This window comes from Thalassophryne amazonica, chromosome 19 (assembly GCF_902500255.1).
Source record: "Thalassophryne amazonica chromosome 19, fThaAma1.1, whole genome shotgun sequence".
NCBI lineage: Eukaryota > Metazoa > Chordata > Actinopteri > Batrachoidiformes > Batrachoididae > Thalassophryne > Thalassophryne amazonica.
This window is the reverse complement of record NC_047121.1, coordinates 71952879-71965714: the sequence shown is the minus strand read 5'-3', so window position 1 is coordinate 71965714 and position 12836 is coordinate 71952879. Positions and strand designations below refer to the sequence as shown.

Below are 12836 nucleotides of genomic sequence, written 5' to 3'. Positions count from 1 at the left end.
AGGATTTTCATATGGATGTAGCTGAAGCTGACACTTCTTCCTTCTCTCTCTGTCTCAACACGTGTGGTTGACGTTTCTTGATATGAGCTTGTTTTCCAGCTTTCAGAGCCTAGCTCTGGTGGCCACCAAGGCTACTGTTGTTGTTTGTGTAAGATTTATGCATGAATAAGAAATGAAAAAGAAAAGGTACTATACAGTAATTTACCCCCCTCCCCCAAAACAAATTAAGTATTTACTTACACGGTATATGCACAAAATAACACCACCAACAAATAAGTAATAAAAACACTCCATCTCTGATCTTAAATGGTTGCCCAAACTAGATTTCTGCATACTGCAGTTCTCATTTATTAACCTTCCTCCCAAAACTAATATAGTCAGGCACTGAAGCTGGTAAGTATTTAACATATCAATGTATATTGTCGTAACCCACTAGTTATAGTTGTTATATTCTCCTTTAAGTGGGCTACTTCGATTTCCCACCAACATTTTAAAAATTTGCTAAAAAATTACATACATAATCATTAAAACATGATTTGCAGCCCATTTAAATGGACATATATATATATATATATATATATATATATATATATATATATATATATATATATATATATATATATATATATATATATATCTCACATTAAAGTTACTGTATTTTGGACCCTATCTGTAATAGCTTGAATTTCTCTTAGAATGTGCCTTTGCCATACTCCTAATTACTAACCCTAACCCTAACCCTAACCCTAACCCTAACCCTAACCCTGTACCTACTGGTTTGGGCTGCAACCATTAAAATTGGACATGGAGGTTTGATTGACTGTTATTTCCATGGCTTTATCTTCCCTGTAACATTAATTTTGATTTTAGAGAACACACACAAGGTTTCACTGGGTTTTCCCAAACCAGAACCAGTAGATACAGTATACATCTAACTACCAAGAAACATGAGATGAACGATATGAAATACTAAGGATTTTCTGTCTACACCTGTAACATAGTGTGCACCAGGTGAAATACTTGTAGGTCATTATATTGTAAATATGGGTTATTTTTTTGACATAGTCCACTTTGAGGTCCTTGCACCTCTTCCAGTGATGCTGCACTACATGTTGTCTGAGACAGAAGCTTTCTCCTTGATGATCAAAAAACATGGCAGACATCAATGTCATCATATCAACATTGCTTCCAAGCAGATGGTAGTTAGACGGCGGCAAGTGAGGAGAGTAAGGTGGGTGATCAACCAGCTAGAAGCCACAGTCAAATGCAGCAACGTTAGCAACTACTGACTTGTGAGCTGGGGTATTGTCCTCATGAAATAAAATCCCTTTAGTCACTGTTCCTTGGTGTTCAGTCTTGATAGCTTCATGTACCTTCTTCAGCAAGTTGGTATCGTACTCTCCATGACCTCAAGACCCTTTGCATTTCACAAAACCAAGGCTTATTTTGGAGAAAGTGAGGAGATGTGTTACCTCTTTATCTCTAGCTCAAAGGAATGGACCGAGAACTTATCCTAATTTTGGAGATATTTGATAACATTATTTGGAGCTGTGTAGAGGTGGTCTGTCAATGGGATTAAGGAAAAAGGGTTATGAATATGTAGACCTGAGTTGATTTCCAGTCATTCTACCTGCATGTGTCTTTGGACAGGACAAGTCATCTGCACCGTCCCACTCCACCCACCTGTAAATGAGTACTGGTCTTGGGTTGGGACGTAATCTCTCATGGACTGGTGTTCCTTCAAGGGAGCGCCATAGACTCATCCACTTCACGTACAGAATCAATGAATAAGCACCAGCACCAACGGGCCTCATGGCCTATATATGACATTCTTCTTGTTGTTTGCTTCAGGACATTCCAAGTTCTCCTTTGATATGATAGACCTGGAGTCAAAAGTTGTGGCACTCAACAAGCAAAAACTTTTGACATTCCAAGATCTGTATCCAGAAAGTTCTCAAGTCTCAAACTGTAACCGCATTAACTGTCTGGCTGATGGAAAGTCAGTCACTTATTGACCATTACCATGTGGCAAAAATGGCTGTTTTCCTCATTGGTGGTAGTTTCAGACTGCCCAGACCTTGTGTCTTCTTTAAGTATCTCTCTACCTGTTTGAAAGTCAGCTACCTACTGTTGCACTACTAATGAAGCTTATGAGTCCTCCCCAAATGTAGCAACCATGTTGGTATATAGTCGTCCATAGACGCTTCCTCTGCAGGTACTTGATGATACCGTAGCTCCAAACATTTAGACGAATACTATCAATAATGTCCAGACTACAAATCCAATAACAAAAGCAATACAGTTAGTTGACAAGATTTCAAATAAATGTAATTAATTTGGCATTACTCCTACGCAATCAACTTATGAACACATTAGCCAGCCTTCGTATATCAATCCTCAGTTCCTCAGACAAAATACATTGAGGATGATGTGAAGTCACTTGGACTTGACCATCACTAAGTGCACTGTACACACAAAAACACAACATTTCAAGAAAGAGAAACCACATGGTTGTACTACAGGCAATTACCTATTCATTTGTGATGTAAATCTTGCTCTTACACATCTCTGGTTCTTTCAGAGACTATTAGCTACAGTGAGGCGGCTCTTGCAAAACTGTGTGCCAGAGATAAGTAACCCGATCAGCGCAGAGCTTCTTATCTCCGGCTCTACAGCCAGTCGAGGTGAGGCATTGTAATCTCTCCCCCTCACACCGTGGTGTTTTGATGTTGTCTCGTCTGCAGCCGTCCCACAGCGGCGTCGATCGATGAACATCAGTGCGGGTCCATTAATATCAGCTGGTTGACTTCCTCCCTGCCCAAATATCATCACTGTCATCATTTCAAGACTCTTGAAATAACAGATTCCTTCTCAGTGTTCTCAGAGCTGCATTTCAGAATAGAACAATAAGGAAAACTAAGGTAGAACACGGCTGTATATCCGTTATACTGTTGTTTGTCTGAACAGAACATATTTGTTCCAGGTTCTTCATAGAAAACATCCACAAAAACAACATACTGTGTGTGATCTCAGCACGTCCTTGCTGACTGTTTCTTGGCTAGTTGGCATGTTCTGTCTTCTTCCTCTCTTGCTTAGAAGCCCAACCCTAATTGTGCTCTAGATCTAATTAAGCAGTCGGTGCAGTCATGGCACGATTTCATGCTTGTATCAAAATTTAATTATGAACTATTCATAGCATTCTGAATGTAAAATGCGGCCTGAATATTTCTTATTCTGGAAGTAAAACCAGAAGATTAAATGTAGTTTCTTCGAGCTTTTTAGAATGATTCTGATCCTCTTGTTTGCTTTCATCTCAGGAGAACCCTTCCTTATACAGTACACGAATCAAACTTTTTTGTTACCTCCGCCAAGGACATTTTCACCAAAGTCTGTTTGTTTGTTCATTCAAAAGCAGGATTACTGAAAAAAACAGCCCTGGTGGAGATTTAAGGTATGAGCAGCAGAAGAAACCATTAAATTTGAGTTAAAACTGTGGATCTACAAAAACAAACAACTCCAAACAAAAACAAAAATTCGCTTTCTTAAAACAACACTGGCAAGTAGAACATGTTATAGGAAATAATTTATATATATATATATATATATATATATATATATATATATATATATATATATATATATATATATATACGAGGTCTGTCCATAAAGTATAGGTCCTTTTAATTTTTTTCAAAAACTATATGGATTTCATTCATATGTTTTTACGTCAGACATGCTTGAACCCTCGTGCGCATGCGTGAGTTTTTCCACGCCTGTCGGTGACGTCATTCGCCTGTGAGCACTCCTTGTGGGAGGAGTCGTCCAGCCCCTCGTCGGAATTCCTTTGTCTGAGAAGTTGCTGAGAGACTGGCGCTTTGTTTGATCAAAATTTTTTCTAAACCTGTGAGACACATCGAAGTGGACACGGTTCGAAAAATTCAGCTGGTTTTCAGTGAAAATTTTAACGGCTGATGAGAGATTTTGAGGTGACACTGTCGCTTTAAGGACTTCCCACAGTGCGAGACGTCGTGCAGCGCTCTCAGGCGCCGTCATCAGCCTGTTTCAAGCTTAAAACCTCCACATTTCAGGCTCTATTGATCCAGGACGTCGTGAGAGAACAGAGAAGTTTCAGAAGAAGTCGGTTTCAGCATTTTATCCAGATATTCCACTGTTAAAGGAGATTTTTTTAATGAAAGACGTGCGGACGGGTCCGTGCGTCGGGACGCAGCCGACGCGGTGCGGCGGCACAGGAAAAACACCTCCGTGTTGATAACCATTTGTAAAATCCAGGCGGCTTTTGATGGCTTTCAGTGGAGTGAGTATATGAGAAATTGTTTAACAGCTGGACATGTTCCAACTTGTCCTTAAGGCTTCCAATGGAGGTGTTTTTCCTGTGGCGGAGCGTCGCGGCGGCTGCGAGCCGACGCGCGGACCCGTCCGCATGTCTTTCATTAAAAAAATCTCCTTTAACAGTGGAATATCCGGATAAAATGCTGAAACCGACTTCTTCTGAAACTTCTCTGTTCTCTCACGACGTCCTGGATCAATAGAGCCTGAAATGTGGAGGTTTTCAGCTTGAAACAGGCTGACGACGGCGCCTGAGAGCGCTGCACGACGTCCCGCACTGTGGGAAGTCCTTAAAGCAACAGTGTCACCTCAAAATCTCTCATCAGCCGTTAAAATTTTCACTGAAAACCAGCTTAATTTTTCGAACCGTGTCCACTTCGATGTGTCTCACAGGTTTAGAAAAAATTTTGATCAAACAAAGCGCCAGTCTCTCAGCAACTTCTCAGACAAAGGAATTCCGACGAGGGGCTGGACGACTCCTCCCACAAGGAGTGCTCACAGGCGAATGACGTCACCGACAGGCGTGGAAAAACTCAAGCATGCGCACGAGGGTTCAAGCATGTCTGACGTAAAAACATATGAATGAAATCCATATAGTTTTTGAAAAAAAATAAAAAGGACCGTTACTTTATGGACAGACCTCGTATATATATATATATATATATATATATATATATATATATATATATACCATGTTCAGTAACATCTATGAACATACATATGATTTGTTGTGGATCTGGAGTCAGTGCTTCAGCATGTTTATTCTGTTTATGTTCATATTATGACTTGTCTTGCGCAGCTTATCCTTGTTGCTTCTAGAGTTGGGACGACAAATGAAAATCATAATTCATAGGCTTGTCAGCGACTAAATTTAGAATCTTTGTGGTGAAACTCAAATGTGACTTTTATTTTAACAAATATAAGCACAAAATCACAAATACAAAAAAAAAAACAAAAAAAAAAAACAGCATTAGCATGAAGACAATACGTTTTACAAATACGAATTTAAGGTTAAGGTAACTTTTTCCACATAACATTGTCAATTAAGTGCAAAACAACATTGTAGCTGAAATTAATTAAATCAAATGAAACATTATTACTTAAATCCCTAAAATGAACAATAGTATTGAAAATAACTATTAATTACATTTAAAACCCCTGTGTTTCATTTCTTAGAGTGTATTTTTTATGAGCTGACTAATTAATCTGTCGAGGTTCACACGCTTTCTTCACTGAGTGAAGAGAGCGGTGGCTAAATAAAAAATAGTTGACTAGTTGGATGTTAGCTAGTCGTAGTCGACTATTATGACTAGTCGTCCCATCCCTAGTTGCTTTAGCACTTCACAAATAACATGGAAATCAATGAGATGCAATAGTAGTCAACCAATGAGTTTTCATAACTACCGATGTCGATTTTTATTTTTTATTTATTTATATTTGACTAATTTATAGGTAACAGGGCAGCTGAGGGCAGATGTGTAATGTCAGTACCATATTTTCTGTAGTATAAGGCACACCTGTCAATAAATGCCACTTAAAGAGGAACAAAACACATATACCAGTGTATAAGTCACACCGAAGTCACACTGGACTATAAGTCACATTGGACTATAAGTTGCACCTTTTTCTGTATTTTGAACATTCCAATTTCGGATTTGTTGCAGTGTACTTTTTATTACTGGCATTAATCCATCCATCCATCCATCCATCCATCCATCCATCCATCCATCCATCCATCCATCCATCCATCCATCCATCCATCCATCCATCCATCCATCCATCCATCCATCCATTTTCTTCCACTTTATCCGGAGTCGGGTCGCGGGGGCAGCAGCTCAAGCAAAGCCACCCAGACCTCCCGATCCACACACACCTCCCCCAGCTCCTCCGGGGGAACCCCAAGGTGTTCCCAAGCCAGCTGAGAGACGTAGTCCCTCCAGCGTGTCCTGGGTCTTCCCCGGGCCCTCCTCTCGATGGGACGTGCCCGGAACACCTCTCCAGCTAGGTGTCCAGGGGGCATCTGAAAAAGATACCTGAGCCACCTCAACTGACTCCTTTCGACATGGAGGAGCAGTAGCTTGACTTCGAGCTCCTCCCGAGTGACTGAGCTCCTCACCCTCTCTAAGGGAGCGCCCAGCCACCCTGTGGAGGAAACTCATCTTGGCTGCTTGTACTCGCAATCTTGTCCTTTCGGTCATGAGCCACATCTCATGACCATAGGTGAGGGTCAGAACATAGATCGATAGGTAAATTGAGAGCTTTGCCTCCCTACTCAGCTCTCTCTTCACCACCACGGTCCAATACAGCGACTGCATCACTGCAGATGCTGCACTGATCCGTCTATTGATCTCACGCTGGATCCGTCCCTCACTCGTGAACAAGACCCCGAGATACTTAAACTCCTCCACTTGAGGCAAGGACACTCCAACGACCTGAAGAGGGCAAAGCACCTTTTTCCGGTTGTGAACCATGGCCTCGGATTTGGAGGTGCTGATTTTCATCCTGGATGCTTCACACTCAGCTGCAAACTGCCCCAGTGCACGCTGAAGGTCCTGATTTGATGAAGCCAACAGAACCACATCGTCCCCGAACAGCAGAGATGAGATTCTGTGGTTCCCAAACAGGACCCCCTCTACACCCTGGCTGCGCCTATAAATTTTGTCCATAAAGGTAATGAACAGAACCAGTGACAAAGGGCAGCCCTGGCGGAGGCCAATGTGCACTGGAAACAGGTTTGACTTACTACCGGCAATGCGAACCAAGCTCCTGCTGCGGTCGTACAGGGACCAGATAGCCCTTAGCAAAGGACCCAGGACCCCGTACTACCGGAGCACCCCCCCACAGGGTGCCCAGAGGGACACGGTCGAATGCCTTCTCCAGATCCACAAAACACATGTGGACTGGTTGGGCGAACTCCCATGAACCCTTGAGCACCTGATGGAGGGTGTAGAGCTGGTCCAGTGTGCCGAGCTGGTCAATGCCAATAATAAGAGCTCTACAGCTCTTGTTATTGGTGTTTTTTCTTTAATTATCAGAGTTTATTTTGTTTAGTGATTCCTGGGAAAGTCCCATATAAATATTTATTATAACTATTATTAATATCAAACTTGTGATCATTTTTTTCAGTATATAAGTTGCAGGGCCTCCCAAACTAGTACCCCCCCCCCCCCCCCCCCCCCCACACACACACACCTGGAAAATACAGTATGTTATTTTTAAACAGATGAAACAATGTATTAATAATAGAAATGAGACATGAAATAGCTGTACTTCAGTGAACTTTTTTATTTTTAACACTGTGTACTGTCTACATCATCTTTGTTCAAGTTCTTCTGTTTTCTGTTACAAGCACGGGTATATTTCTCGATTCAAAACAACAACCACTCCCGCTGTTTTAAGGCACCTGTTTGCATGTACGTTGATACAATGAGGGGGTCAATGAATGACTCCACAGAAGCCACAATGAGAAGAACTGTAGATATTACACACAAACAAACAAAACCGCAGACATCAGAGAAGGCTAATGATCTCAAAATGCATTTAATCAACTTGATTGATCAGTCTACCACTATAAACAAAATAAAAGAATGTAGTCAGTTGTCCTTTGATCCAAGGGCTATATCTCCACCAATTTTCAATGAAATCCTTTAATGTGATCCTGCTGGCAAACAAACAGACTCCTTAGTGGAAGTAATTATTTGTGAGTTTAGACATTTTCACAGTAACATGTTCTACCTAGCATCGCATGATCAGCCTAACAAATGGAAGCGATTTCTCTACTAATTTATTTATTTTCCCACCATACAGCTTTTACCATATCTGCAGTCCAATTTGACTGGATTCAAGCAGCTGGAAATTCTCAATTTCCGGAATGGCAGCGTTGTGGTGAACAGCAGGATGAAACTAGACAAGCCGGTGCCGTATAACGTCACAGAAGCAGTACACTGTGTACTTGAAGACTTCTGCAACGCCGCGTCTAAACGCCTCGATATTGAGATTGACAGTCGCTCCTTGGAGATTGAACCAGGTGAGACATTCTTGGTTCGAGCACTACTGTTGTGTCTTTGAACTGAATGATGGCTGAAAATCATTGCAGTGCACATTGGAAAAGAGGAGATAGCAGGGTACTGTTTTCACTGGCATGTGGCAATGCAAACCAAGCTCCTGCTGCGGTCGTACAGGGATCAGATAGCCCCGTACTCCTGATACTTGATGATTAAATTTTGGAGTAGTTTGGTCAAACGTTAAGATCAAGCAAAACATGGCCTGAAAAATGCCTTTTTGTTGAGGGTATATCTTGAACCAAGAAGCCTAAATGGGTCAAACCTGGTGAAAATATTACTGGTATTGATATCTAGAGGTGATTAGATTGTTGGCTAGTTTGCCCAAAGATTAAAGCTCAAAGTGAAGGAAAAAATGGTCTGAAAAACACATTTTTGTATAGCGCAATAACCAAGAAGCATAAATGGATGATCTAATCCATATATTGATCAGCGAAAAAATTGTGATTGACTGGTAATATGCCTCACAGAAGTCAAATGACAAAGTCATACATTGTTAAAAACACATTACAGACATATGTATATGTACTTGTACATTTATATTGTGGTGTGTAGAGCAACTTCGGTATGCATCAGCCCTCTGATTCGTTCATTTATTCCACTTATGTGGACAACATGCAGTTTTTAAGCCAAATTCCATTTACAGTTCCTGAATTTTTTCTTTGTCTTATGAAACTAGGTCATAGTACCTGTGGGCATGATGACAGTAGTTGTTAGGGAAATCTGACAATTACATGAATCAATGAATTAATAAATTTATTTGGCACACACAGACTCAAAATAGCAAAGAAAACTCATAAAGAGAACAATTTAACAACATACCCATGTGCCCAAAAAGGATGTAGGCAGAAGCAAAAGCTTATAAACACCCATCTCTTTAACCAAAAATGTATACATATGTATATAAAAATATACATATACCCATGATAACTATTACAAAATATAAATTAATCACTGAACGAAAACATGCAAACAGCAGTGCACAAACCCAAGAACAAAACAAAATCGATAACCTAATTCATCATGCTATAACAAGTAATTAATTGACAATTGACAGAAACAACCTTGACCTTCACCCATAGCTGACCTTGGCAAGGCAATTCTGTAATCCACCTAAGTGTGTGTCACAATTGGTATAAAATGGGTTGAGAATCAAATTCCTTCACTTTGACCTTTGCCAAAATGAATTTTTCACAGGCAGTTTGATGTCAGCCTGCATTGATATGCCAGGTTTGGTAGAAATCAGCAAAAGGACCTGCAAGGAGCAGACCAACAAACAGAGAGGTGGGCGGGCAGACGTGACCTTGACCCAAATGATTGTCCTTTGTTCCTGGAACTTGTGGGTCAATTCTGGAACCAACCTACATATACTATATGCTGAGTTTGGTGCAAATCACTGAGATTTCTCCAGCGACCTTGACCTTTGACAAAACAAACCCTTTAAGGGAAATTCTGGGATTGACTATCATCCACATACAGAGTTTGCTGGAAATGGGCCAAAGGACAGATTAAAACCTATTTTTATTATCTTTCTTATGAATAGTTTTTATTTTTTTATCTGTTTTATTCTTTTACTTCTGTTTTTAATTATGTATTTGATTTTTTTAATTATTTATTCAATTTTTATGTTGAATTGTTCTGTGTGAGGCGCCTTGAGACAGCTTTTGTTGTGATCACCCGGAGGAAACCCACGCAAACAGGGGGAGAACATGCAAACTCCACACAGAAAGGCCACAGGTGGGAATCAAACCCATGACCTTCTTGCTGTGAGGCAACAGTGCAAACACTAAGCCACCGTGCTGCCCAAATCCAGTTGTTTAATCCAGTATTGGATCAAACAGATGACAAACCAAAGTTTGACCTTTGAACCCCAATAGCCTTGACCTTTGCCAAAACAACCCACTTAAGGACAATTCTTGGATCACCTACATGTACAGTACAAAGTTGTTGGACAGTGACCCAAGCGCCTCAGAGAAGTAGTGGAACAAACAAACAAACAAATGTTTGCCAAATCATAATGTGATACAGTAAATTTGAAAAACATTAAAAGTGTGATTACAGGATGCAGAAATAGCTGCATATTTTTGTGTCCAGAGTGACTTGTTTTCATTAAATCTACAAGGTCAGAGCTGCCTGCTGACGAGGCGTCTCCTCCCACTGCTGCCCTTTTGACTATAAATCTGATGTTTCTTTTGCTTGGAAGAGTTCATCAACACAACTTATTCAAAGTATTCACCGCCATGCTCATCGATCAAAACACCGTTCGGTTTCTCCGCTGAACCTGCAGACTGTGAGAGACAGATGGATGCTGCTTTAATGTTCATGGAGTTCTCACGCCTGTATTTCTTCTCCACTGCATTCCGCTCTCCTCCTGACCTCTTTGTTGCTTTCAGCCGACCAAGCGGACCCCTGCAAGTTCTTGGCGTGCAATGAGTTTTCCCGCTGTGTGGTGAACAGTTGGACCGACGAGGCCGAGTGTCTGTGCAACCCTGGCTACAGCACGGTCGACGGGCGTCCCTGCCAGAGCGCCTGTGTTTTACAGCCTAACTACTGCCTGAATGGAGGCGCGTGCGAGATAATCCCAGGACACGGAGCCACCTGCAGGTATGTCTGCATTTTGGAGTTCCACTTTGCACTCACCCTGATGATGAAACCTGATAGATAAGACAAACTAATAACTACACTGAGAAAAAAGTCCAACAGAGCTATAAAAATGTGCCAATATTGTATGTAACTGAGCCGCATTTTTGTAGTGCTCAAAATTGCACCATTTTCAAATGTAACTTGGAGATTAAGGATTATCCTGCAAGATAAATTAGGGAATAACCCCCTTGTGTCTGCTGATTTGTGGAAGTTCATGCTGGATTTTACGGTTGCAAATTGAAAATAATGGATATTTGCAACCGTAATCCAGCATGAATGTCTGCAAATCATCCAACACAACAGGGTTATTCCCGTTCTAATCCAATTCCATCGTTTGCACATTTTATTTTTCTGTCAGTAACTCGGTTGGCAAACTGTTGTGAACGGGTGTGGTCGGTTGTCAAAGCTTACTGTCGCAACAGCGTCTTCATGCCCAACTGGAAATTCTGTGAGCAGACCCACAGATTTCTCCATCTTGTTAAATCTACGTTAAATCCATAAATCAATCCAGTTAAATCCATTAAATCCGCACATTTCGGGATCGTCGTTGCTGCAGTAGTTTCTGTCAGTCTCAGCTGACAGCGTCATTGTTGGTACCTGCGTAGCGACGCAGTCAGTAACACATCAAATGTGAAACAGTTTTAATATTTTGCCACCATCTTTGTGATATTTTATGGTCTGAAATCTCATTTAATTAACCAATCAGATTTGCGGAAAAAAATGTAATTGGATTAGAATGCATTTTTTCCCCTTCTGTCACCTGGACGGGGATTATAACCCTATTATATAACCCTCTATCACATGACCGCTCTTCCTGAATTTTGGGTAGAGATCCCTTTAACATGTTTTGAGAAATCCAGAGTTTTTATTTTTATTGTGTAAGACACTGTATTTTCTGTAGTATGAGTCACCCCTTTTTTCTGTATTATCAGCTCTTTACTTTGCTGTTTTCAGTGATGCCGGTAACGCATTAGTTAGTAACGCATTACTCTAATCTAACCAGTTTTTTAGTAACGAGTAATCTAACGTGTTAATCTTTCCAAATCAGTAATCAGATTAAAGTTACTTCTCCAAGTCACTGTGCGTTACTATTATTTTTGCATTGTGGGTCGATAGCAGCATTAAACTTGGTCCGTGAGCAGGAGGTCGGGGTTCGACTGAACTGCCCACTTTAAGCGAGCTGTGAGCTTTTCATCCGCGGTTTTCTGCAGTAGCTACGACTCGTTGTCACCTCTTAAAGCACGGTGAAAACAGCACACCTGCACTGAGCTTTACAAAGACATTTTTATGCTTTTTTCTCCATTATTTAACATTCTGAGCTGAGCCGTATCTGCTCGTTAAAAACAGCTGATCCTCCGTGATGCGTCAACAGCTAACACTATTTTCCACTCAAATGCACCTAAACTCTCTTTCTGAGGACCACATGATGTGAAAACACAATAAAACTTTCTTACCTGTAAATCTGGTCATGTTTTCTGCATAAATAAATGTTATCAATCAATCAATCAATCAATTTTTTTTATATAGCACCAAATCACAACAAACAGTTGCCCCAAGGCGCTTTATATTGTAAGGCAAAGCCATACAATAATTATGTAAAACCCCAACGGTCAAAACGACCGGGATGGTTCAGGGTCACCTGATCCAGCCCTAACTATAAGCTTTAGCAAAAAGGAAAGTTTTAAGCCTAATCTTAAAAGTAGAGAGGGTGTCTGTCTCCCTGATCTGAATTGGGAGCTGGTTCCACAGGAGAGGAGCCTGAAAGCTGAAGGCTCTGCCTCCCAT

General features: G+C 40.9%; 1 protein-coding gene across 1 annotated transcript in view; it reads left to right on the top strand.

Moving 5' to 3' along the window:
* The window catches only part of impg1b (interphotoreceptor matrix proteoglycan 1b), a 52245-nt gene that overhangs the window by 33319 nt on the left and 6090 nt on the right, over positions 1-12836 (top strand). Inside the window, exons 13-14 of the mRNA XM_034195627.1 lie at positions 8155-8374; positions 10802-11012. Of these exons, the coding sequence (XP_034051518.1) occupies positions 8155-8374; positions 10802-11012 (431 nt within the window). The remainder of the gene's footprint in view (positions 1-8154; positions 8375-10801; positions 11013-12836) is intronic.